Genomic DNA, 27,945 nt, shown 5'->3' with positions numbered 1-27,945 from the left:
TGTCCCATTTGCCTTCAAGTTTATTATCAAGTTCAAGTTTACTGAAGTTTATTATGAGCATATGTACAACAGGAATCTACTAACACACCCGCAGTCAAGGTGGCTGTTCGAGGTGTGCTGGCTGCCTCAGTGTAAGAAAAAGAAATTGGGTGAATGTCGACACCAGTGCCACTGCTTCTTGCCTCTGACCTGCACGTGCCTCCACGGCATCTTTGTGCACAAGTGTGCTGGCGTGGTGAAGGAGTCATCCAAGAGAAAGGGTATCGTTTACATGGAGAAGTGGCTGTTCACGTTGCCTGCCGCTTTCCCTCAAATGTTTCCTTGGCGACTAGGGTGACACACCCGCAGTCAAAGTGGCTGTTCGAGGTGTGCTGGCTGCCTAAACGAAAGAAAAAGAAAGAAATTAGATGAATGTCGATACCAGTGCTATTGCTTCTTGCCTCTTACCTGCATTTGCCTCCACGGCCTCTTGGCTTGCGGAGTCTGTATGAGGGAGCTGCTGTGACTAGGCGTAGGCATTGTCTAAGCAAAAAGAAAAGGCCATTCAAATGGGAAATTATTGAAATCAAGGTAGTTATGTCTGCTTCTTGCACTCTTCTTGCCCAAAAATTTTCAAACATAGTGTCCAGTACACACCAGGACTTCGACTGCTTCTGCTTTTTACCTGCAGGTGTTGCTGCGAGATCCTTAGTATGGCTGCGTGCAGCATTGTAACACTTGGTGGAGGCATTTGAAGTGGTAGCCAAAAATATAAAGAATCATCCTTGTCTGCACGAATGCTTTCAATTTCTAAATGCAGTGGTAACTATCACTATTAGTGCAGGGCCCCCAACTATGCGGCAAGTTCCATAGCTCGAAACTGAATTTTTCCTTTAGTGTTTCACAAGACGTCTGATATGTCCACATTAGATGTGATGTGTTTGTTTTTATTTATCCCACTGTGGAGAGAGCATCATTAAATAGTTTTTTTATTTTTGCTTGTCTTGTTTTTTGGTTTATTTCTGAATTTATCAAGCACCAGTCTCATGATGCTAAAATGTCTTATGTAATGGCAATCAGCTTTTGTTTTGCAGAAAAACAACGCATTTCCTGACCCATTGTTTGACATCCCCTCACTCGCATAATTTTGCAGAGTATTCTACCTATATTGACTTACTTGACCTCCACTAAAGAGTCTTGCATTTTCAAATATGACTCTTTCCTTAAAATCATTCGACACTTCTCATAATTTCTGTACCTTGGGCTTCGATACTCTGCATTCACCATTTTTGCTTGTTTCTGACTAAAAATATCTTCTTTAATTTAGAGCTTAAATTTTACCTTTGGAACACACGGAAGGGCTTGCCATTGCATATCTGCATAAAAGGGAAACATGTTTCATTAAACATTTGCAAAATCCAATTGAAGATTGATGAATGCAGCTTGCAGTGTGATATGACTGAATGAGCCATAAAAGTAACTCATCTCACTTGGTAAATTAAAGCACATATTAGTGTGATGTGCAAGATACGTTACACTAACGTGGTGGGTTCTCTTGCTTATACAGCAAAATAATCGGTGCGCGAGAAAAAAATTATCTTTGCATACCCCTTGTACACACTGATTTAAGGAGAATGAGCTGGAGCTGTCCACATAATCTACTTATTTTACCTGCGAGTATGGTCAACAAAAATGTATCCCAGCTGCTTAGTGGTACTCGGGATTATGTCAGTATTGCATATGTGCCTGTTGTCTAAAATAATTGAATTTTGAAAATGCTCGCAGGGATCTGATGTGCATATCTTCAGTTTATGGATACATGTAAAAGACTCAGCATCAAGTGCAAGTGAACGTTCCCGCAGGCCCGGAGTCAATCATGCAAATAGATTCGCTGCACAAATTTGTGACCAGAAAAGATATTCCATATGAAATGGCATGCAAGGAAGTGTTGAAAATATTGCACAGTTAATAAAACGCCTACGCTATTAATATGTGGGTTGATGCACTCGTTATGCAAAACGGAGGTGAGGCGTGCAGACAGGACGCAAGAGTAGAGTATTTACAAGCAAACAACACGAGCGCCGCCCACTTCTCTACTCTTGTGTCCTGTCTGCACGCCTCACCTCTGTTTTGCATAATGAATCCTTACCAAGTAGCTGAGCTTTCTGCCGTTCTAAGTCTCGATGCACTCGATTTCGTCCGCATTATGCACTTGCCTCTTGATTACTTCGTGGCACAGAAATACTCGGCATCAGGCTGTTTGTCTGCTGTGGCCTTTGTAGAAGCATGATTGTTCAAAGTGCAACAATTAAACAGATTCTTTGAGTTGCTTGCGGCTTCGCCAGTACAATTCCGGTGCGCTGGTCCGCCTGTCCAGCAATTTCCTACTGAAGGGAAACCTGCAAATAAAAACACCGCTCCGCATGTAGAAAAATGCTCTACTGTGACGCTTCTCAAACGATTGTGATGCACCACAAGAGCTGCCTACTCGCGTGATATTCTCAACAAGGAGATACATTTGTTTACTTACATGTGAAGGTATATGCCAGAGCACTTCGGGGCTTCGGTGGCACACAAGGCACGAGTGTGTGTGCCATAGCGTCCGATGTCGACGCGCGATCGCATGTCAAACCTAAACTGTACGAAACTACTGCGCATCCAAAAAACAGATTCGAAACCGAAATTCGCGTCATACTTTATTGCAAGAATGCGTACATCGTGATTTACATAAGTCGCGGACTTAGCGATCGCTTTTTGTAAACTTAATATTAACGTACCACCTTCATAAAGCCATCAGGTATGCGTTTTTAGATGAGAAAGCATAAGGTGACCTGTACTTGCTTTCAGCTCTTTCAATAGTAATTGCGCTGGCCACATTGACCAGTAGCAACAGGGCGGCGCCCTAGAGGTTCCCACTTTTCCGGCCCAGCTTTTCCTCTAGAGTTGTTCTACTAACTCTATGGCGCGCTCAGTGCCATTTTAGCCGGTGCGCTGCTACCCAAGAACGTGTTCTTTCAAATTGGTAGCGATAGCGATCGGGAGGCAGAAGGCTAAACATATATCGGTTAACTTAAGATTGCGCGCCCGAAGACAGTTTGTTATCGTTAGTAACAGCCCTTACAATCAAGTTATGGACGCTCAAGACGTGTCCATTTTGCACAAACAAGCAACGGCAGTACCAGTCCAAGCGATGTGTTCCGCCTGGCGACTGCGCGGCCATTACCCGGCGTGGGTCGTAAACAGCCGCAGAACGAGAGTAGTTTTTTGCAGTTGTTTTTCTTGCAGTGTGGCAGATACTATTAGCAGTGTGCACAGGACAGCGCTCTGTCCTGTGCTCTTTACTCGCTTGTCCTGTGCTTCGCTGTTCCTGTTTTTATTGTAAAGATTCTATTACCTTGTAATGTTACGAATTTGGCAACAATGTTATTTTCTGCTTCCAATGTTACTTTACTTACTTTTTACTCATTGCAAAGGAGGCTGCATACACCCTTCGCCGCTGAACACACCCGCTGGCTAGTGCGCTCTGCAGCAAGTGTCACTAAGCGTTCCAGTGTGGCAGCCTGTGAACGACACTAGCGACGCAGTGCGCTCGCTCAAAGTGCACTGAAGTTTGCCCGTGCAAAACGAGTATTAAGAACATGAAAAAAGTTGGCATAGGCACTTTAGCTTACGCTAAAGAGGATGAAGGCGAAAGCCTGCCCGCTCACGAGACATTCACTAAATTACTTGAGTTTCATTCGAATGAATTTCGAATTACTTGTTTTCTCCCACCAAAAGTCGTGGGTTCGAGTGCCTTAATTTACTGTAGATTAATTTACTGTGCCCTAATTCGCCCTAATAACACGAAAGGCCGCAGGCGCGACTCCCGCCAAAGGTCGTGGACTCTGGTGCCATCATCAACTGTACCCTAATTAAGTTCACCTTAACACCAAAGATAGTGGCTTCGACTCTCAAGCTTCACGATGTTGACTGGAATTCAACTTCGAGATACGGCCGGTTCGCCCATATCTCAAAGTTGGGCCGTGGTTTACGATACAATTTTGTTCCTTCGCGTATATACATACTCAGTTATGCTGATCCACCTAAGCACAATGTTCTTCTTTGGCAGATCATGCAGCTGGCGGTGTTAGCGCATACAGTTCAAGTTTATACGCCGAAAATAAGATATGAATATTTAAACTAAAAGAACGAAAAAAAACTTCCTGCACTGTAGATAGCGCAATGAAACAGAGATACATACAGAGCATACTGACAGAGTTTTATGTACAATGAGAAGAAAACATAAATTTTATCATTTCAGGAAAACGTTCAGGTGATTTATGTAAAAACTACAGTTGACGCACATAAGTTTCGAATACTTATTAACATTCTTTTTTACCGTTAATACAGTAGAAGCCATCATCAAGCTTGTCAAATACAGCTGGTACATAGAAGCTTCTCGTGCACTTACCGTAGTGTGTAAAACCACGCGGTTTGACATAGCGCACTCGCTTGCGCAGTGTGACCTCCTTATTCACTGTGGTCTTGTAGTGATGGCGTGTAATTATCGTGAAGCTAAAACGTTCACGGGTGGGCAACACTCCCAGCACGCTTAGTTTATCTTCTATTGTGGCCTATTGCGAATAGGCGCCGTAAGTTAAAGTGTTAACTGTTCTGCTTATGGCAGAATTTAAAGCTTGAGCCGTATAATCCGAGCAGTTACCTTATAGCGTGATTCCATAGGTAATAAGGGGTTCTACCAATGATTTATAAACACCTAAGATAAAGCGGCGATTTCCCTCTAAAATGGTACATCATGGCAGCCATGGCTCTTGTCTCTCTAACAAGCTGAATAACGGGATGATTCCACGTCAAGTGCTGATCCCAGAAAATACCAAGGTTCTTAATAACTAGTGCCACTGGCAGATAAGCGTATCTACAAGGGTAACAATTCGATTAGTGCAAGAATAATGGTTTTGGAAACGTTTGGAACTCGCTCTATACGGATTCCTAAAACATACGTGTTTTGTTTGTTGAGGTTTTTGGTAATTGAATTCTGTGAGGACCAGTAAACGACGTGGTTGATATCAGCCTGGAAGTTTTCCGTTCCTATATCACAGTTACTAGCCTCAAGTACTAGCGCTGTATCGTCCGCGTATTAGTCTAGATGTCAATTCCAGCATATCTCATAACCAGAAAACTGACACATACACGTTAAAAAGTAAAAGGTCAAGTGCACTTCCTTGTGGTATACCAAATTTAATTGACCTGCGATTACCCTATATGCCATGGATTTTAACACTCTAGAGCCTATTATTCAAATAATTAACAAAAAAACTTATTAAATTGACCTCGAAATCCTAGAACTCTGATTTTTCCAGTAACAAAGCAAGGTCGACCATATCAACTGCATTGTATAAGTCTGAAAAGAGGGCTAGCACAAAGTTATTCTTTTCTATCGCAGCGTGTCGACGGGCGCACTTACATTTGATGTTGCGGTTACTGCAGGCAAAATGTTGCCCGGGGAACAAAGTGTGCCTGTACGGCTACTGGTGCGTGAGTAACCCGCTCGAGCGAGGTGATAGGCTTTGGCTGCCTGGCCATGACTTACTTGAGTTGGTAGTGTGGAGCTTTGTTTCAGAGAAATTGATATGGAGTTCCTTTGTAGCTTTCTACTACATTCGAGTTTGAAGGTAGGTTAAAATTGCACGAAAAAACTGCGCCTGAAGTAACGGCCAGTGCAGTACTCAGGCGGAAGTCCGGTGACCAAGGGGATGCAGCGCAAATCCAGCGTTGTGCCCTTGTGGTGCCAATAACACGGCGGCCGCGCGTTTGCTGGCCCTTTTTCTTGTTCTGCTTGATATACAGCCGTTCGAAATATGGTGCGCGCCAGTTGGAGAAATTTATCATGTTGTCGGCATCGGCACAATTTTATCGATGGTTCTGATTTGAAAATTGCCCATAGGTGGGAAAAAATTTTCACAAGTCACTCAGACTCATTCAAAAATAGTCTTTTTTCTTTCTCTTTCTTTTTTTTTTTTTGCTTAAGGCCTCGTTCGGGCTCATATTCATCAAAACGAGATATAGGAGAAAGTTTTAGTAGCAAACGCATGAAGTTTCCGATAGCGTTGCGTGTTTGAGACTGCGCATGCGCCGTACGTAAACGGTGCTAGTGCTCTTACGTACGTACGCTATTTTCATTTTCGGTTAGCTGTGAAGTAGGCTGGACGAAATGGATTGCCCTTGTTTGCTGTAGCCGCGTGGACACGGCGCCGGAGCCTTAGTCTTTTTGTTCATTCGCCCGTTTCATATGACATGGCCTGAAGTCAAGCCTAGACGTGTTACTTTTTTGCGCGGAAACACATTGCGAAGTGTTGTCGGTGATAGGGGTCGCATGACAATATGTATAACGTTTTCGCAGGAGCAATTTTTATCATGTCGCGGGGTTAGTCGAGGGCGCCCCCGCTTGTAAGTGGGGTCCATTATTAAAGAGACACTGGGGCTCGTAGCTTCAACTGGCTGTCACCGTTGAGCGTCGCCAGGAGCGGGAGCTTCGCGCAGGTGTAGCGAGTGGTGTGGTGTGATGGAGTCAGTTTCGGAGTAGTCGTCTTGTTCGGGTATAGTCCAAAAAGAGTGCTGTGGTTGCGTTTGGTTGGTTCTTTCCGATAGGCGAAATCCGACTTGTAGCGCCCGTAATGATCCCACTGACGACGTCGGAGGATATACGCTAACGCTGCTGTTTGCGGTCGCGCCATTTAGGTGAATGTCTTGGCTGTTTCGTAGTTGTGTTGTGCTTTAATTGTACCACTCACGAAGGTAATGGTGACTCGGCAACGTTTACAGTTGTTAGTAATACCTTCAGTACGTCTAACAAATACGAGAGGCAAGCAGCGACAGCATCTTAGCATAGTGCTTTGTTTTCTCGCCCGATACAAAAAGAAAGGGGAAAAGAATTGTGGGGGTGTAAGCCCGCACCATCATAAAGGTATAACGGGCGCAGAAGGCCAATCAAAGATAAAAGAAAAGGGGTCGTCGTTACCGACGATCCAAAAGAACTTAGGTAACGTAAGGCAATATAAGTAAAAAAAAAAGGACCGGAGCTAAAGCCAATGATTTAAGACGAAATGGTGGGAGAACAAGTAGAACAGGACATAACGGCAACGCTGAATGACCCAGTTTTCCGCTACTGAAGATTAAGTGTAACGATATCATTCGGCAGTGATTAGCATTCATGTTGATTCTGCATATTTATTTCCATATAGTCAAGATGAGGAGCAGCCAGCTCCACAAAATGAAGGGAACACAGCCCGCGCTGGCTTCTTTATTGTTCCGACGACAGTTTCTAGGCATCAGAGTGGAGTGAACCGGCCGAAAACGCAAGTTACGGTCAGCAGGCCTCGAAGCGCATAGAGCGCGAGCACCAAGTGCAACGGCAGAGTGCATGCACAGTGTGGTTAGGTATCTTTGAAGATCGCAAGGCGATAGTAATCGTAATTGGTGAGGGCAAGTAAGAACGAGAGCAGGGAAGAGAAGGAAAAGGGAAGGGAAGGTAATGGAGATGAAGCATGCAGTTAACAACGCCATGAGGCACGGGGTACACCCCGCCACGACAGGCTTTGAGCGCAGGTGGCGACTAACAGACTTGCAAAAATAATATGAATAATATGAATAAAGCTGCAAGGGGCAACGGGAGACAGAAAAACGGCCATGGGAGGACAAAGGGAGTGAGTATGCGTCCGGAAAAACGGACTTTTCAGGGTTTAACGGCACAGATGTTATTATGGCGTGAACTAGCCCGAACAGCAACACTCGCTGCCTTTTGTTCTGAAGAAAAATTGGATATTCCGAGGTTGTCACAGTGTGAATGCAGGAGGGGGCGCACAGCTCAGCCACGTTGTGCGCGGTACGCGGCCAGGAGGGGAAATAGTGGTGCTTCCCCTCGCACTCCGCACCGCACGCACATGGATTCGTGGCAGTAAGGTTGAGTCTGTGCAGGTAATAATACCCATCCGAAGCTAATTTTATTTCATACCCTGGCTTAGTTTCGATGCTAGTTAACTTAAAAACTAAATCTTCTTGCGATCGTGACAACCTTCCGAACATTTCTTTTTTGAAACGTTATGCTGAACCTATTGCAAGGTTCCTTCTTCTTATATTTCATGCTTCGTCGCTTGCTGGAAATTTACTGGATGACTGTAGGGTAGCCAGAGTTGTACCCGTATTCAAGAAGGGCGACTGTTCATTGTTAGAAAATTACCGGCCAATATCATTGACATCCTCATGTTGCAAACTAATTGAACATGTTGTTGCCAATCAGATTAACGAATTTCTAGATAAACATTCAATACTGTCTCATTTTCAACACGGATTTAGAAAGGGCTATTCAACAGTTACACAGCTTGTCACCGTAATTCATGCACTCGCCTCATGCCTCGATCAAAATGGTCAAATTGATGCTGTATTTCTTGATTTTAGCAAAGCCTGTCATACATTTCCACATGACAAATTAGTACTAAAACTTAGACATCTTGAGCTCCCTGAAATATTAATCGCATGAATAACAAACTACCTAACAAATCGCCGCCAGTTCGTGGAAGTTAATAAGCAACAGTCTGGCTGTTTTCCGGTCACCTCGGGAGTTCCTTAAGGATGTATCCTAGGGCCACTGCTCTTTTTACTCTATATAAATAATATTACTACTTCAATCCATCCCAGCGTGCAAATTAGGTTGTTTGCAGGCGACTGTGTGCTTTTTAGAGAAATTACTTCAACCAACGATCAAACTGATTTAAATGCTTCTCTAGCTGGCATTATTATTGTTTGGTGCAAAACGTGGGGAATGCGGCTTAACGCTGAAAAGACGGTCTTTCTGTGCTTCACTCGTCAGAAAACTCCACTAACCTTTAGTTACACGTTAGGTTCGTTGCCGTTGCAGGAAGAAACAAATTATAAGTATTTGGGCGTCACAATTACTAACAACTTATCATGGAATTTACACATTGATAATATCTGTTCTTCCGCCTTGCGTAAATTATATTTCTTGCGACATAAACTTAGAAACTCCCCGCCTAACGTAAAACGGCTAGCTTATTATTCAATAATTAGACCAAAACATGAATATGCATGTATTGTTTGGGACCCGTTTACTAAGCAAAATATTAAATGTCTCGAAAGGATACAGAAAAAATCCGTACGATTCATATATTTAGAATTCTCTCGCTATGATTCCCCCTCACAAATAATGCGTGATAATGGCATCGAAGTCCTTGAGCAGCGAAGGCAACACTTAAGTATTCGATTTCTTGCCATGCCTATTAATAGAGACTTACCAATTAATCCTGCATCGTATCTGTCCAGTACAACGTCTAGGCTTACTCGACACCATCATTCGAATTCACTAACACCTTATTTTGCACGGACGGATGTATTCAAGTATTCTTTTTTTCCCCGAACTATAACAGACTGGAATAACTCGTTGTTGCCTGTTTCAATTGATTGACTCATTGTACTACTGTTGTGTCTTACCACCCTACTCGATTGAATAATGCATTGTAGTATTGTTGTGTTTAACCACCCTGCTTGGACCTGTTCTAAGTCCGCAGTATGAAATAAATAAAGAAATAATAGAGGAAGTGCCCATGCCCGGTGAGAAAGTGCTCAAGTAGTCGGTTTGGGGGAAACCAACAAGGTATGAAATGGACACTGTTCACCCAGTTGTAAAGGCAGGTGCCCTTCCCCTCCCTCTGCCAGTACTGATGCCACTGGTTTTTTTAGCGATAGCATGAAACCGTGTTCTGATCGATCTTTACGATAGAGCGCCAGATCGAAGAGCACCTGTAGTGCACGCAGACGATGCCGCCCCGTCGACAAGCTCATTCCCCGGCACACCCCGATGTCTCGGTACATGAAATAACAGAAGACCAGGACCGTTCATTGGCAGGGAAAGGAGTGCTTGCCGGACCAGCTGATCCGCGCCGCGTAACCGCAACAAAGACAACAGCAACGAGAGGCGGTCAGTGTATATAGTGGAAGCGTGCCGTGCAAAGTAGCAATGTAGTCAAGTGCCCCATCAAAAGCACACACCTCCTTGCCATACGCGCTAGAGGCATATACGACTTTGAATTCGCCGACCCGGATGAGGCGACCAAAGAAGTCAAACGCGACGAAAGCAGCGACGAAAGCGACAAAAGTCGTGGTAAACGCACTGTCAGTATAAACATGATGGACGGGATCTTGATCAGGGGTAAGGCGTGTGAAATTAAAGCGGAATTGTTCTCTAGGGTGGTCATTCCATGGGTCATACGGGAAGTCGACTTGGTTTGACATGACAGTGTCTGGGCTATATTAGGCCACTTGCAAAGAAGTCAGCAAGGAAAACTCAAAACTCCGCTGCCAAGCGATCCAATTCCACAGTCAAAGTTGGGCAGTTGGCTAAAATATGAAGCGCCGATGTACGCGTCGTGTGATGCGCGCCTCTCATTGCTACGAGGAGCGACCGCTGGGCGGATAATACGCGTGTGGGTTAGGTGGACACAGGAGAACGAATGCCACCAAACTGGAGACGCCTATGCAACTGCAGGCAGCAAAAACTGTCTGTACAACCGACGAATAATTGCCGGATGAAGCGTGCGATGTAAGCGGATAAAATATAGTAATCGAGCGACCAGTACCTCAGAGTTAGCTTTAACATAATCGACGTGCGCGAAAAACTTAGGCTTGTTATAAAAAAAAAAACACGAAGTGATTTGATGTGGTCGTTGCACTAAAAAAAAGACGCCATCCATTCGAATGGACGGCCGCCGTTTTGACGTACGAATGTGGTCATTATTGAAAAAGACAAAAAAACAATTCTTGACGTGTGATTTTGACCTTGTTCTGCTGAGTCCGATTGCAGACCAAGGTGAAGACCGATTCCGCTAAAGCCTGAAGTTGCAAAATGCGAAGTGCCAGTAATAAGAAGAATTGTGTCGTCCGCATATGCTTGTATGTGGACGCTCTGCGGGAAGGGGAGATCGAGCAGGGAATGAATAGTGACATTCCACCGGAGAGGGCTGATAGGTCGGCCGTGAGGACTGCCAATCGATGGGCATGCTGACACCTCTCCTGCATGTGCGCGAAACAGGACTTTTCGACCCGTCAGGAACGATTGAAACAGGAGATAAAGGTTGACAGGGCTCAGACGTTTTCGGAAGAGGACCGCGTCGTGCCACCCGCTATCAAAGGATTCTATAAAATCAACCGAAATCAGTACAGCGGGAGTCATTATAGATTGGAGTGCGCACATCCGCTGACTCAGCACACAAAACGGCAGAAGAGCACTATGCGCGTGGGGAAAGCCAAATTGTCGAGAATGAATGAGATTGTGGGAGTGTAAAAAATAATACAGCCCGGAATTTATTAATCGTTCAAGAACCTTGCCACAAAGAGAATTCATCACAGTATGTCTGTAAGCAGAGGGTAAGTTAAGGGGAGGGCTAGGCTTCCGTATGAAAATGATCCTGCCGACCTTCCAACAGGAGGGGAAGTGGTCCAAATTAAGAGCGCCATTAAATAGCGACAAAAAGAAGTGAGCGTGTAACTGGAACAAATGTCTGATGAACGTGCCTGTAAGTCCGTCCAGCCCCGGCGCTGCACGAGAGTTACCTAAGGAGATAGCATGTTCGACTTCAGTCGTTGTGAACTCGAGGTCCTTATTCTTCCATGGGTACGGGAATGTTGTAAGCCTCCTATATAATGCGCCGATGGAAGGCAGTCAGTAGTAGGGTGATCAACGGCCACATGCTCTCGCAAGAGCAACGTGGCCGTGTGCGGCCACGTTGCTCTTGCGTTCATATTATTTTTGCGAATCTGTTAGTCGCCACCTGCGCTCAAAGCCTATCGTGGCGGGGTTGTACCCCGTGCCTCACGGCGTTAACTGCATGCTTCATCTCCATTACCTTCCCTTCCCTTTTCCTTCTCTTCCCTGCTCTCGTTCTTACTTTCCCTCACCAATTACGATTACTATCGCTTTGCGGTCTTCAAAGACACGTAACCACACTGTGCATACACTCTGCCGTTGCACTTGGTGCTCGCGCTCTATGCGCTTCGAGGCCTGCTGACCGTAACTTGTGTTTTCGGCCGGTTCACTTCACTCTGATGCCTAGAAACTGTCCTCGGAACAATAAAGAAGCCAGCGCGGGTTGTGTTCCCTTCATTCTGTGGAGCTGCCTGCTCCTCATCTTGACTATATGGAAATAAATATGCAGAATCAACATGAATACTAATCACTGCCGAAGGATATCTTTACACTTAATCTACAGGAGCGGTAAACTGGGTCATTCAGCGCTGCCGTTATGTCCCGTTCTACTTGTTCTCCCATCATTTCGTCTTGAATCATTGGCTTTAGCTCCGGTCCTTTGTTTTTTACTTATATTGCCTTACGTTACTTTTCGTGTACGGAGACTGTTGATTCTCCATGTGAAAGATCGAACGGGGGAAGATGCGTCGCCGGTACGAATTTTCCTAACGCCAGCTTGAAAGGCTTGCCCAAGATGTTCTGCGCGGTAAGGTCGCGACAGAGCGTTTTGTGAAAGCTATCCTTCGCCAGTCGGATGTTACGCTTGTACACCGCGAATGCATTGGCATGCTGACGCCTGAAAACCTCGCGATACCTAGGATATCTCGCTCGCTGGACACGACGGCGCATAGCGCGTAGCCTCGAGCGCTCCTCGCTCAACTGCGCAGTCCACCATGCGTTCGCCCGGGTAGCGCGCTCTCTGACCACACGCAAATGCATTCTGCACAAAAATTCATAAATGCGGTTGAATTGTGCTACAACCAAGTCGAGCGACAGGGCCGAGGAGCTCGACTTGGAGCTCGAAACGGAGCTCCGCAAAGATTGAAGGATCTGGCAGCGTGCAAAATTTATTAAGCGTTTCACCACTACGCTTTCAGCGTCGGAGAGCCGGAATTCAATGTAGGCGATGACCAGAGACCGTGTCCGCATCCGAAACCGACCAGCAATGTCCATTCTTGGCTAACGATTGCACACCATCGCGACGTTGATCCAGGAACTGGCGTATGGCGCGTCGTACGTAGGAGGCGACGCCGGCTCATTCAAGATGTATAATCCGTTGGCGCTTGCAAGCTGTGCAACCTGTATCCCCCGTACATCGCCAGCAACGGGGCCCCAGAGCGCTTGCTTGGCAGTGAAGTCCCCCAGCATGTATAAAGGTCCTCGATGAATATCGGGAAAAGCACTGCCATAGCTGCTTCAACATAGGGTCGGGCAGTCGGTGAGACGGGGCATAAGTTGCCAGAATGAAAAAAGCCTGCCCTGGACACTCGCAGCTAATATCAATGAAGTGCTGCGAGATATACAAAGGAAAAAGGTCAAATTCGGGAGCCCGTGCCAGCAGCATTACTCCTGGTTTTGCTGGGGCATAGAAGTTATTAATAGTACGAGGCACGTTCATCTCCTGTGTGTGGTTCGGATACTATTGCAAACGCAAAGCGTCCCCGAACCATGAAATCGACAAGGACCTTAGTCGCATCGGGGGTGTGGTCCAGGTTGGCTTGTACGAACTTGAGTGCGTTGGTACTAGCCATAATCGTTTTCTATACACTCAATCCGGAAAAGTATATCGTGCAATTGATACCACACCCGCGAACTAATACGTGAGAACCAAATGCCTTCTCTAAAGGAAAACCACGCTCCCCTTTGCACGCGCACATAAGACCTAGAAAGGAGATGGCAGAGACCGCGGAGTAAAAGCGTAAGAAAGAGAAAGGGAAAAAGAAACCACACAATTCCATCCAGTATAGGCGCGTGCAAAAGTGTGGGAGAGAAAAGGAGGATGGATGAAACAATGGTGATAATGAAGGAAAAAGAATGATTGCACCAAATGCCGAAAATAAAAACGAGCAAATAAAGCACGAAGTCCTGCCCTAGACATGAGAGGGTGCGCGACTGTCTCAATCGTGCACGCGGATGCGGTTTCCGCCAACCACCGCTACCGCGCCGAGACGGCTGCGCAACGCTCCAGCAACGATGTTTACAGGGCTAGCCATAGTCCTGTTAGTCCTGTTAGGATATTATGATGTATATTCTAATACAACCGCGTTCCCTCTGGCTTCACCAAAAGTTACCTTGAACCGTCGCTTCCTTCACTCTCACTGCTGCGGAAGGCGACCCGCCCTTCGGGTGGCACGTGCTTTCTCTGGCTCAGGTCTGGAGCTTCTTGCAATCCGATTTGGAGCACCGGTTCGAGCACCCGAATTTCCCACTAGTGACACAGTTGTGCATTCACCTTTGGATTAGCTCGACATCTCGAGTCCATTTGGCTTGCCAGTACTTTAATGTTTTTGCACCTAGAAGGCACCGTATATGTTAGCGTTAACGTTCTGCTCGGTTTCGCTGTTCTCAAAGACTAGTTCTGCGCCACGCAGTGCAGTCTGTCTTTACGCTAGTGTTGCATCGCGAGCTCACGCAATCATTTTGCGCTGTATTAAACCGTGTACTATCGATGTAGCAGAAGCATAAGTAGGCAACATCAATTGTAGGTTCTGGTTCGCGTAATTTGGTCACGCTGAAATGTGGTTTGTTCATATCGTAGGAGTATATTGATGTTTCCATGTGGTGCGTTGCACCGTCGTCTACGCACAGGGAACCCACCGTTTTTGTGACGGCCATAAAAGAGCTACGCCAGCAGGACGGGCCGGGCGGTGGCCGCGAGCGGATTCGTTCCACGCTACACCAGCTGCGTAACGCCAGCCAAGCGTCCCGCGCCATCGAGCAGCAAGAAGAGGACGACGCCCTCGTGGAGCGGCTGCTGACGGATGAGAGCCGTGTGCTCGAGAAGCTTCAGGAAGCGATGCGAAGTTCGCCGGACGAGGGAAACAGGCTCGACAAGCTGCCCCTGAAGCTCATGGCGTCGGTAACAGACGCGTTACCTGGTGAGCGCCTGGCTGTGGCGAAGTACGCGTATGTGCTCGCAACGCGGTAACATTTATAAAGGTGACACTTTCACATGATGTGTACAGCTCGCGCTGTTTTCCTGAATATTTGCAGCACGGAAGCAAGATTTGATGTTTCATTTTAGGGTTACGCTATCACGGACATTAGTGAAGTTTGCTGCCGCACTATACGCGTTGCTAGACCTGGACGCGCCAGGGGCGCCATAACAGTAAGCTATTCAACTCTGTGTTTAAGGTAAGCCCTCACTTGCGGAAATAAGTGCGCGCAAAAATAATACGCCTCCATAGAATGCTGCGGCCCGTCCGCGGGAGCCCAGGAGAAAAAGCGTGCCGTACGCAGCCGGCGGGCGAGGAGAACAGAGGAGGAAAGCGCCGCGACGAGGAGAGAGTCGCTACATTACGCGCGCCGGGTTCCGAAGGCCATACCACTGCGCATTCGCGGGGAGCGGCGAGAAGGAGAGAGTTCTCGCGCTCTCTCGAGATGCTTCGGGAACCCGCGAGAATCCACCTTATGCGATGCATTGTGGTGCCATCGTGCGGTGGCCACGAGAAACAATCTGGCAGGCGCTGCTGCGCGCCGCGACAGTCTCCCCCCACGCGAGACTCGCGACCGAACAAGCAGCGTGTGAGACAAGACCGAAACAACGTGTACGCGCCTTCACATTTTGTCATCGTCAGCTAGCCGTCGAGCCCGCTGGTGAATGCTTTGTATCCGGAGGTTTCTTTAGCGTGACGAACGGCTGGAAGAAGGAGCTTCGGCAACGCTTTACATGCTCCTCGTCCCCAAACCGCTGCACCTGTGGCGTAAAATGAATAAATAACAAAAGAGTATGAGTACGCACAAAAACGCAAGACTCGAATAGGGCATTAGGTGTAGTTCTTAGAGCGAATATCTCGTTTCAACACTGCATGTTTTTCTTTATGATGTGCCATGTACTAGGCGTACATACATACACAGGTATTGAAGAGGCCAACAGAATGACAAGTTGCATACGTTATTTACCCACATACAGTGTCTCTACATCTACAAAAAGGCACAAAAAAAATGGTCAGAATTACCAAAATCCGTGATACCCCCCGTTTGTGGGGCGCCTGTAATCTCCTCAGGGCACTCCGCGGTACGAACATAGCGGTCGACCGCGGATTTTTGTTTGTTTGTTTGAACTAGTGCGTGTACACAAACAGCGTTGGTATTGTCACGCAGTAGTGACGGCAAAGAACACAGTAGCAATACTGTGAATGATGAAACTGACTTTTATTGGCCGAACTTGTGCCCACAAGAACAGGCTACACTTAAGCACGACGAACACAGTCGGCGATCGTTGAAATCTGATCTGCGGGTCAAGCAGAAAGAAATTCAACAAGTGGGGGCACTCGGCAAAAACTACCCGCCGTGGTTGCTCAGTGGCTATGGTGTTGGGCTGCTGAGCACGAGGTCGCGGGATCGAATCCCGGCCACGGCGGCCGCATTTCGATGGGGGCGAAATGCGAAAACACCCGTGTGCTTAGATTTAGGTGCACGTTAAAGAACCCCAGGTGGTCAAAATTTCCGGAGTCCTCCACTACGGCGTGCCTCATAATCAGAAAGTGGTTTTGGCACGTAAAACCCCAAATATTATTATCGGCAAAAACTGGCAAGCGGAAACACGCCACGCCTAGTGTCAATTGCACCCGTTAGTTGACGCGAACATCGGAAAAAGAAGATTGTGAAATGAATTTACAGACAACGTTTTATCTTTTTGTAGTCTTTCCCGCTAAAAATAAAAAGCTTTGCGTATAAATGAACTTCGCGACTCATTTTTCTTGCGTTGTCTAGCAACAAGCACGGCCGCTGGATTTTTCATCCAACGGCCGTGCAACAAGCTATCGGCACGCCAGACGCGCGTGCCTACGTCATGCGCCAGACATGCCACAGGAGCGAGCGAGGCCGGCTGCGCATGTGAAGCTCGCGTGCTCGACGACTGGTCTGGTTCGGATGCAGCCCGTTTTTTCGGGCTCCCGACGTTTTATTGCGTTCCGTCTGCACTTCGACATGGCACCGCTGCACTACTGGACTACAGCAAGGTGAGGAATATTGCTTGACAGCCTGCGAGGCCCTTAAAGCACATTTAGGCTTACAGTACTGCACAAAACTCTTATCTATATAGTGAGGCAGTTGTCGAAAAACAGCTCCGCCGTCCAGGCCTGGGTAATTTGAGTTAATTACTCGTACTGGGAGATGTTTTTGACGCTTTATATGAGACCAAGCATTATTACAATATATTTCTGTAGTTTTTGGGCACGCTCGCCGAACCTGGCTTTGTCACGTAAAGCAGCTCGGGCGCGTGACGTAGTTTCGCGTGAACTGAATCTTATCGGAACAAGTTTTGGCGCTTTCTCTGACCCCGGACATTATGGCAACTAATTTTGTTACTTTTTGGGGTGCACTTTCTTCTTGTGGTCGTCTGTTTGCGCTGTTACCCGCATATGTTTCAGCTGTACCCACCTGGTTGCGATGGTACGAAGACAAAATGTCCCGTATTCGAAGTGCTCCGCTCCTGCGTCATGCTGCGGCCGTGCCCGCCGTCTGCCTTCCACGACGTTCCGTGGGACAAAGAGAGTTCGCAAAAGCGTGCTTTTTTTTTTAAGGGTGTGAAGACGAGAAGCGATCAAGCACAGTGGCCGCGCTCGGAGTTGTGGCGCAGTTAGCGAAAAGCAGCTCAGCTGTGTGGCGCAGTTAGTTTCGCGTGTACTAAATCTTACTGGAAGAAAGAAGTTCGTGATGCATTCTCTGACCCGAAAAATTATTGTAATTCATTTCTTAACTTTTTGGGGTACTTATGAGGCATGCTCGCCGCGCCTCGGGTTGTGAAGCTGTTAGCAAGAAAGCAAGCCCGCCGTCGTTATAGTTTTGCGTGTACTGAATTTTAGTGGGACAAGCTTGTGACGCCTTTTATACCCCAGCAACAACATATACCTTATTTCGGCACTCACGCTTGTCGAAAACGCGACGAGCGATTGCCGAGAGCAAGAACGCGGGAGTGTGTTGCTTGCGCCGGCAGGACGCGTAAAAGATACCGCCGAGGAGCTCAAGAACGTCACATTTCTGTCTTCAGAGCTGCTGAAAACAGGCTTTGCACCCACGAATGTGTCTTGAGTGCGACTAGAAGGCTTTCTGCGAGCGTGTAACATTGTCTGTCCGAGAGCCTCTGTTGTAGCCACCCCTGCGTACTTGGCGCACCATCGCGTCGACTGAGGCAAAGTTCTTTTGGAAACGCGCAGTCACCCCTGTATTTGTGCTCTTCAAATCCAAGAAATAATGCCCGCGAAGGGAGGCATGCTTGAAAATCGGATGTTTTCTCCAGATATTATGACATTGTTTGGGAGTAGTCTATTTGTAAAGAAATGTATGTGCAGTACTCACGGATTGCAATAGAACATTAGAAGCGCGTGGCTGAATGAATGGATGGATGTTATGAGCGTCCCCTTTGAAACGGGGCGGTGGTTTGCGCCACCAATCTTTCCCTATGGGCCGTCGCTACATGCAGCGCCGCCCGTGGATGCTTATGCAACCAAGGTTCTGCATTGTGGTATAGCGCGAGGGGGAGAACATCTACGAAGCAGGGCTGCTCCTTCCGGTGGCCAACGAGCCGGCCTGTGGTTTACCACACTGCCTGCGTGGCTCTGCAAGGCTTGCGCGCATTCGTGTGCCGGCCGAAATGGTTCGGCGGTGCGCACCGCCCTTTTCCGAGCAGTGCTCTCGTTACACACTTTTTGGCGATGCGGCACGCATGCTGTGCAATTAAGACGCAGGATTCAGCTACGCGATAGCGCCGTACGTGCCTTCGTAGACATGATCAAGACTTGCACAAAAGAAAATAAAGTTTATTTCGTCCGTATTGTAACGACAAAAAAAAAAAAAAATAAAGCCGTCGCAGGCCTGCCCTCGTGCAACGTTTAAACGAAGTCTCAGTATTTTGTTGGTTCGCCCGTAGCAGCGAATACGGCGGCCATTCTGCGTGGCAAGCTTTCGTAGAGGCTATCGGCCAAAGAACGCGCGAGCTATTCTTCTTGAACAGCCGCCCACAGGTTGTTCGAAGGACACCTGTGGAGCGGCCGACGAGACAGAGCATTCTTTATTTCAGCCCATACATTCTCAATAATATTCATGTCCGCACCTTGCGGAGGCCAGTTCAACACCATCACATAGCTGTCTTCCAGCAGGCGAGCCACGGGTGCTGCGGTGTGAACTGGGCTCCGGTCGTGGTGGAAGTAAAACAAGCCGTTCCTTAAGAGGGCCATCCAGGGCGTACGGCATAAGCACGGTGTGGAGAAGTTCTAAGTATGCTGCGGCATTAAAGCGGTCGTCCAGGCGTACAAGCGGACCCAAGCCGTCTTTGGAAATACACCCCCACACGTTGACGCTACATCGAGGGCTGCTTGCAAGACGATGCAGATTAGGGGCGTCGAACCTGGGTGAAGAAAGCGGAGAGAACCGAAGACATTATTTTACTTCACTGCGATTGATAACCGCGACGATAGGGGGTCCTGCTCTTGAATGTTGGCAGAATGCACTGTCTTTTGTGACCATTTCTACGAACTGCTTGTGTCCAACGCACGAAACAAGGCGCCGGTGAAAAGTTTTTCGGCGTGCGCCATCTCCTCGCGGTAGCGGAGTGCACGGAATATAAAACGTAGTTTTTGATGAAAACGCATACCTAGCCGCCACATTCTATCTATCATGCGCTACGGGAATGTAAAGAAAGATAAACCTTGGTGGATTTTTTTAGAGAAGCTGTGTAACCATCGAATTAGTGAACGAGTCCACCTACTCGTGCTTCGTGTCCTCCACACTCGCTGCTGCTGGTCCCATTTTGATGTGAACGTGCTCTAGTCCTCAAAAATGACATTCTGCCACTCTTCCACTGTCCAGGACCGATGCTCCTGTGCAAACAGCAGTCTTTTGATTCCGTTTTCTGAAGAGATGAACGGCTTAATCGCCGCCACACAACTACGAAGGCCACCCTTGTAAAGGCGCTCGCGTACTACTTGTGTGCTGGCTGCGAGCCCCATGTCGTTTCGAATTTCCTTCGCCGTCATCTTTGGGTTTCGTCTCGCTGCTTCAACTACACGCTCGTCGTCAGAGTCGGTCGTCACCTTCGGTCGGTGTCCTCTGGGCAGATTTGTCAAGCGAGCATCCATCCTGAAAGCCCGCACAATCCTGCTCACCGACGAGCGGGGGCGTCCGGTCATATCGGCGATATGTTGCTACGTTAAAGCAGCTGCAGACAATCTGCATCCGTTCCGAGATGGGTATGCCTGGCATTGCTGCTCGTGTCTGAAACAGAGGCGCGTCTTGCGTTCGCCATATATAACTCCATGTGGCTCGGCTTCTGCTGACGTCAGTACGACCAACAATGCCGGGAGTTATCTCTTCGAGGCTGAAATAAAGAAGGCAGTTTCTGGTCGGCTACTCCACAGGTGTTCGCACTACATAAGCTATTCTTTTGTGCAGATGTTTATCACATCTGCGAAGGCACGTAAGACGCAATCTCGTAGCTGAATCCCGTGTCTTGTTCGCACGGCATGCGTGCCGCATCGCCAAAGCGCGTGTAACGAGAGCGTCGTCTGCTCGAGCAGGTGCGCATCGTCCGTCGAGCCATTTCGGTCGTCACACGAAGGCGCGCAAGCCTTGCAGCGCCACACTGGCAGTGTGTTAAACCACAGGCCGGCTCGTTGGCGACCGGAAGGAGCAATTCTGTTTCGTGGATGTTCTCCCCCGCGTGCTATACCACAAAGCAGCACTTTGGTTCTATGGGCACCCACGAGCAGCGCTGCATGTGGCGACGGCCACGCGCTCCGAATGTCCTATTTCAATCCGTGAGTACTGTACAAGTGAATGCATCTGTAATCTCGCTCATTCCCCACTTACCCACGTTTCGCCTCTACACGCAATATTCCCGTTAGGTCAGTGTACCGAAATTATACATGCTTGTAATTTGCTTTTTTTCAGCTGATGGCATCCGGTGTAGCTTCGTACCGCAACGACTGCTGCTTACCTGGTGCCACAACTTTGGTCGAACGCACAAAAAGCCCGGAACGAGCATATATATGAAGCCAAATAAACATTTTATCATTTCAGAAGACGTCTTGCGTTTTCTTTATGAAATTGCACTGACACAGATTCGGTGGAGGCTTGTAAAGATCGTTCGTAATCATTTTCACTAAATAACAACGATTCCGCGCCAAGGCCGCGCGTGGTTTAGCAGTAGAAGCGAAAATAAAAAAAATGCCGCGCCGATCAGTGGAGCCGGCCTGGCGTGCACCAACTGGCGTTCAAAATGCGCGCGCCCAAAACCAAAACCGGAAGGTGTTAATATCATCCGCCCGGTACGCTACAGTAAATGCGGCCGCAAGGCTGTGTGGGAGTATCCGCTCTTGTTGAATTTCTTTCTCTTTGTGACAAGCGCGTCGTCTTTCATACATGAGCTATCGAAGGTTCGATAGTAATCGCTGGTGCCCGCGTGTCTTGCAGAAAGTTCTACACCATTCGCGTCGCGCATACATGTAATCAGATTACACAAGGTTCGGCGACGACACACAGCGGCTAGAACGACCGATAATATTCTAGAAACTTCCGATACACATGGGCGTGTCCCGCGCTGAGCGAGAACATTTGTTTGACGGTGAAAAGCGGTCACCCGAGAAAGATAAACAAGTACACGTGTCAGTATGAAGTTTAGATGCCTTGGCGACAGCGAAGGCGCCCCTGAAATGTGTCAGTTACAGAAGCGCTACTCGACTACAGAAGAAGCTGGATGGGAAAATGAGCCTAATACACACCGTACTACATCCCGATTCGCTAAACGAACATAAATGCCTTCTGAAAGTAAATATTACTTGTTGCCGACAAGAGTGACGAAACGACAACCAGCAACGATTGCTAACTGGCACTGTCAGCTACTTCCACAGTGCACGCTGTTTCCCACGTTAGCGCGGCAGTGCAGGCGGGCTTGGCTCAGCCGGATAACTACACCGACATCACGAGCTTTCGCTGACCGTTTATAAAGCTTATTAGAGTCGTCGGACGATCCCACCGCTGGCATACAGTAGTAGGAGTTGTCGGACTATGTCGCCGCTGCCACCATTTGTAAGGGTTGAAGGTCATAGAGAGGAACTTGCGAGGAACTAGGCGAGCAGGATTTACAGTATTTACATCTTAGACAAGAGATACTTTTAGACAGTCTATGCGTGACTCCCAAATGGAGCCCGCAAGACGAACATACAGCACACAGCTTACGAGCACAAAGCTCACGAGTACATTTCGAGCACAGAGCACGACGACGAGCACCAGCTAGAAGCCGACAACCACTGCTTATAAGCACTCCATTCGACGTCATCGTTCGACGTCATAGTAGACTACCCGCCTTTTGGAGGAGTGCTCACACACACGTGCCGCACAGGTTTCAGTGCTCTCTCGAGGGCAGACGGCCTTTGCAGCGCTGTCGTCGTGGTATCCATTGTCCTGCGTCCGCGTAATCACGTGGTCACCCCCGAACCAAGCCGGCGCCTCTACATTCCAGAGCTGCCGTAGTCCGCAGTTCTCCAAAGGAAGTTCACGGTTGGTTAGCGCTGTCCTCGCTGGTTCTCTGAAGGGCGCCACCACCCCGGATTGATCGACGCACCTACAGCGGGCTGAAATAGCTGCAGGCCGATCCTAACAAGCTGCAAGTGCGGACGGTGTGAAGTTGCGAAATGACGGGCGTTCTAGCGACGGACGCACAGAGACGATAGAAAAAAAATAGACACTTCACGTTTCACTCAACCAGGTCGCGCGAGCTGGGACATCGTTTGTTTCGCTAGCTCAAACATACATTTGCGTCTTCGTCTAGATTATTCGTATGAGTCAGTAATGACAAAAACAGAGAGGTAAACTGCATATGCCACACATACCTGTCACAAAGTGCAGCCCTAATTTAAGCTGCACGGCGCTGTCGATCGCGTTTTACCGACGGAAATCGGCGAATCCGCATTGCCCTGCTGGGATGGTCATAGGAGGTGCAGCCGTAAACGAGACACGAAATTGGCATCGCGCCGTATTTCGATGGCAATAAAGTTCGAAAGGCGTTGTGCGCGTGGCTGCGAAAATGGCGAGGCTGACTAGTGTGAAAGAACTTTATTGCAGTTCCGGCGGGGAAGCGAACTCGTCGCGCAGCCGGCTAGTGCCACGTTGTTCTGGAAGGTCTAGCCAATGCCTCCTTTACTAGATGCCAGCCGCGTTGCTCGCTTTCCCATTGCGGCGGCGGTTCCCTTAGTTGAAGTTAGTTCAGCATAAATTCCGTGAGGCGGCGCTCGTTGCCTTTTCAACTTCCGGCGGATGTGGCAGCGGCGGCTGAATGCTCCGCCGGCGCTTTATATGCGCGGGCGTCTGTTAGCGAGCGTTATCGCGGGCCTCCGAGATGGCAACAGACGCCATGGTAATCTCAGAGGCCAAAGCACGTGATCTAGGCTGCAGACGTCCGCCACAAGTGGCGCTCGTTGCCTTTTCGCGGAGGAGAGAAAAGGGAGAGGGCCAGGAACCGAGTTTACGGACAACGCGGCTGGCATCTAGTAAAGGAGGCATTGGTCTAGCCCACCGGCCCGGTCACGGACACGCCGGACAGCCAGGGTTTGCTTGTCTAGCGCGAGGCTACGCAAACGCGAGTCCCACTCCTCCTTGCTGGACTTGGGGTACCTGAACTTGGGCCGGCCTAGAACATGTACACTGAGTGTGTCTGTCGTGTAACGATTACGCGGCGACTGTTGTGTTTTGTGGTTCAGTGCTAAGAGCCAGTGCAACTGTCGTGACATTCTGAAGCGGCGATTTGGATAGTGTCAGCGTGTTTCCTCGATCGTGTTCGGGCTGACAGCACGATCTAATCTCGCGGCACACCAACATCGAGCGTTGTGTGCGCGTGTGTGAATGCGGTTGACTGCTCTCGTGAACCGTGCGATGTCGCCACGTAAACTTGAATCATGACGCGCATTGTTTTCTTTAGGCCTTTTCGCCTCCGTGCACCGCTAAAGCCCGTAAGGATTAGAGGGCCGTTATACGAAACGCACGCGGATTGGCCTAGCTATTACTGTACTGTGTTTAGCTGGCAATCCGTGTATCGCTTGTGGCGTTTTTCTTATGTTGATTTGTAGTTGTGTGTTTTTCATCAGTAAAATGGCATCGCCGATTACTGAAACATCTTCGAGTGTAAGGGAAACCTGGAAGGAACGACCTCGCAGTTGGATGTAATGTACTTGGGTATATTGTTTTATACTTTATTATTTGTAGGCCAGTAGCAGCGGCTATGCAGCATTTGTTTTTAAAAGCATAGTAATGCAGGCACTTAGGAATATATTATTCAGATATGCAATGCACAAAATACGATTAGGATATTGGAAATGACTTTTTAGACATATTGAGAGTTGGAAATGAATTTTTAGACATATTGTAAAGCGCAGTTAACAACGCGCGCACAAACACAGGAAAGTCTAAAAGTAGAATTCGCTGCCTAAATTTGTTAATTATCGCACGCAACGCAATGCGGATATTTGTCTGCGAGTTAATGTGCTTCTGTCCCACTATTGCATGCTAGGTCATACTGCACTTGCTAAGTCAACAGGCTCCTAATGCATTAAAATCAATAATCTCCACAAACTTTGGCCGTCAACATTCATGCGCGCGAATGAAATACTATCGCATCTCTGCACACACACGTGTATACTACCTCTCACACCTTCGTATAGCTCTATGTTACTTTCCTCGCATAGTTGTGCAGTTACTGACTGTTCAGTCTTTCCGTCCACTTCTATGCGACCACATTTGTCTTCTGGTTAGATTTTGTTTGCCGCGTGGGATGCAAAATAACTTCTTGCCGTCCTCCGTCTGGTCTCGGCACCCACCCACCCGCACAGCAACAAGGCATTTCGGTCCTTCGCATGTTGCAGAAAGAGCTAAACAACTACAATAGCGCTACGACCAAGCCGCTGACGTAACCTACGTGGGCGCAGCAGAATAACCCAACCAAAACGCCATGGCGGTCGTCGCAGTCGTGGGTTCGCAGTACCGCCTCGCCGCGGCCGCATCAATATTAACCACGCAACCCCAAATAGGAGAAGAAACGGCCATCGCTATGGCCTACGCGGCTACCAATGCACACTGCATCATCAGCGATGCAAAAACGGCCATTCGTAACTACACAAGAGGACTGATAGCACCCCAAGCGCAGAAGATTCTAACACTCCTCCCTCAAGGCAACGCCTCGTGCAGATCATCTGGGCCCCTGGTCACTCGGGTCTGGCTGGAAACGAAGCCGCCTACGATTCCGCCCGACCTCTCGCACACCTGGCGCATCATCCTTCTCCTGCGTCTTCCGATCCCGACCAGCCCTCTGTTCTGCATCGCGGTCACGCGCGGGACCGAATGGTCACGTTCAGAGAAATTCTCCTGCACTACCGCAGAGAGCGGTTATGCTACCCCCCAGCACACAAAACACTGAATAAATCTCAATCCATCACTTGGCGACTCCTTCAGACACGAGCTTTTCCGAACCCCGTGCTTTACAACCGCATTTACCCCGATGCATACTCCCCTCTTTGCAAAGCGTGCGAGGCCCGGGCTGACCTCGATCATATTGTCTGGCAATGCCCCAAAGCCTCACCCACCGCACTAACACTCCCGCACTAACAAACGTATCATAACTACGGCCGAGCAGTGGGAGACATTGCTGTTCAGCTTGGACCTAGAGGAGCAGCTCTGGGTCGTCCGGATGGCTGAAGACGCCGCCAGAAAGCAAAGACTGGCCGCCGTCTGAGGAGGGGGGGGATTTGGGGTTAGTATGCCGACCCCCGCCACCCCTGAACCCCATCAAGGACATAAGTTTTATCTCTCTCTCTCTATCTCTCGCATCTTAGGCCATACTGAGCTATTCAGCGGGCTCCCATAACGAACTAAAATAAATAATCTCCACAAACTCCGGCCATCAACAATCATGCAGGCGAGTGAAATACCATCACAGCTCGACACACACACGTGTATATTTTCTATCGCACCTCTGTATCGTTGTATGTTACTTGCCTCGCGTAGTCGTGCAGTTACCGACGGTTCAAAGTCCGTCCGTCCAATTCTGTGCAACCATACTTTTCTTGTGGTTAGGTTCTCGTTGCCGTGCGGGATGCAAAATAACTTCACATCCTTCGTCCGGTGACGGCACCCAACCGCACAGCAACAAGGCATTCCGGCCCTCCCGGAACGAAATTATCGCAGCAATGTGCATAGCACAACAGGCAAAACGCACGCACTTTGCCCGGCGCGCCGGAACTTTCATGGCGGCAAAGGGGCGGAGCAAGGTCAGATGTCACCGATCAGCCTATCGCCGGCGTCGTCGGCTGGATCAAAGCCTTTCGGTACCTTTAAATTATTGAGGGATTTTATCGGCTGTGGGACGGCGGCGCCACCTAGGAGCGATAGCTCACACTACTTCGCCTGCAGCAGTGGAAGGTAGAGGGAAGCCGGCGTAGGCAAGCAGCGAACAAGTTTGGGATTTCTGTCAGCAGTATTTTCGTTCAATAACGCGCGTAAGCGGAGGATTTAGCGGCGTGCGTTCCAGCAAAGGATTTTGCGCAAGATCTAGCTGCGGACTTGCCTGGATGGACATTGCGTTGACACCTCATCTTCATCGGCCCAACTACAACGACATAATTCGGTGTTCGGACGCTACACGCTCAATTCAGCTCTATTACCTTGCCTGTGATCCAGCACTGCACGCTCATATACACAAAAGCTATTATACCAACCGACAGTACGCAACCATGCAATTTCTCTCCCTTCGTATATGTTGCCTCACGTTCACTGCTCATTCAGACACGTTTACCTCGGTGGACAGCAACAGTGTGCCCCAGGAGGCATCAGCGACAACTGATAACACACGTTTTCATACAACGCTAATTACAGATCGTTTACGGAGCATTTAACAGAAATTATGCTGTTTTCCTCTTAGTTTGTGTTTTATAATTCTCATGGACTTCAAATCAGCAACTCTACCCGGTGTCAGGATTGGGGGCTCAATCCCATCGCTCGTGATCCGTTGTCATGATTGGAGTCCGGCATGAATTCGAAGGTAGCTGGCTCATGCCGTCGTCAAACTTATCCACGCTGAGGACGTTGATGAAGGTAAGTACTGCTTCTCATCGATAACGAGGAATATGGGTATATTTAGAGTATTTACATGCAGTTCATCAGTCTAGCATGACTGCGAGAGAAAGTACGTCAGTCTAACACGACCGCTTGAGAGAGTGTCTCAGTCTAACATGACTGCTTAAGAAAGTGTACTGAGCATCCGCACAACAGCCGTTTATAAACACTCGGTCCTCTCCCGATTCCAAAGCGGCGGAAACGTTCGTCCAGTCATCGCAAACACGCCGCCTCTCCGCGGGACGGTTTACACACACACTCACACACGCACACACACACACGCACACACACACACACACACGCACGCACACGCGCACACACGCGCGCGCACACACACGCGCGCACACGCGCACACACACACACACACACACACACACACACACACACACACACACACACACACACACACACACACACAGGTTCACGGTCCGAAACCGACATCACACGGATTTTGTAGAACTCGGAGCGGGCACTCGCAGTGCGCCCGGGTAGCCATTGTCTTGCATCTTGGTCCGCGCGTGGGAAGGGACCTTCGACGACGTTCCCGCGGCAACTCCCCCACTCATAGCAGATCAGGTCCGCGTTGGTGGGTTCGGTAACAATAGTTGGCCCGCCGAACTTATTCAGTCACAATGGCAATTTAGTGACGCCGTGGCTAGAGGTTTGCGGCGGCACTCTAGGAAACGTTGACGCCCGTTGTCGCAACTGGCTGGCAACACTTGCACTTCAGCTGGCCGTTCTTAACAGCGCCTCCATGGCCCGGAAAGTCTCGACTGTCCAGAGCTGATAACCGCTGGGCAGGAAGAGAAGGGCTGGTGGCTAGGGAGTGA

The 27,945-nt window shown here is 48.6% G+C and overlaps 2 protein-coding genes across 2 annotated transcripts in view; both read left to right on the top strand.

Moving 5' to 3' along the window:
• Positions 1–14,960, top strand: part of LOC142591492 (uncharacterized) — a 40,107-nt gene extending 25,147 nt beyond the window's left edge. Inside the window, exon 6 of the mRNA XM_075703821.1 lies at positions 14,603–14,960. Coding sequence (XP_075559936.1) covers positions 14,603–14,942 — 340 coding nt within the window. The 3' untranslated portion in view covers positions 14,943–14,960. The remainder of the gene's footprint in view (positions 1–14,602) is intronic.
• A 5,241-nt stretch (positions 14,961–20,201) lies between these two features.
• The window catches only part of LOC142591491 (neprilysin-2-like), a 71,885-nt gene continuing 64,141 nt past the window's right edge, over positions 20,202–27,945 (top strand). The window contains exon 1 of the mRNA XM_075703820.1: positions 20,202–20,205. Coding sequence (XP_075559935.1) covers positions 20,202–20,205 — 4 coding nt within the window. The remainder of the gene's footprint in view (positions 20,206–27,945) is intronic.

Source organism: Dermacentor variabilis, chromosome 8 (assembly GCF_050947875.1).
Source record: "Dermacentor variabilis isolate Ectoservices chromosome 8, ASM5094787v1, whole genome shotgun sequence".
Taxonomy (NCBI): domain Eukaryota; kingdom Metazoa; phylum Arthropoda; class Arachnida; order Ixodida; family Ixodidae; genus Dermacentor; species Dermacentor variabilis.
This window is presented reverse-complemented; position numbering and strand designations above follow the sequence as displayed.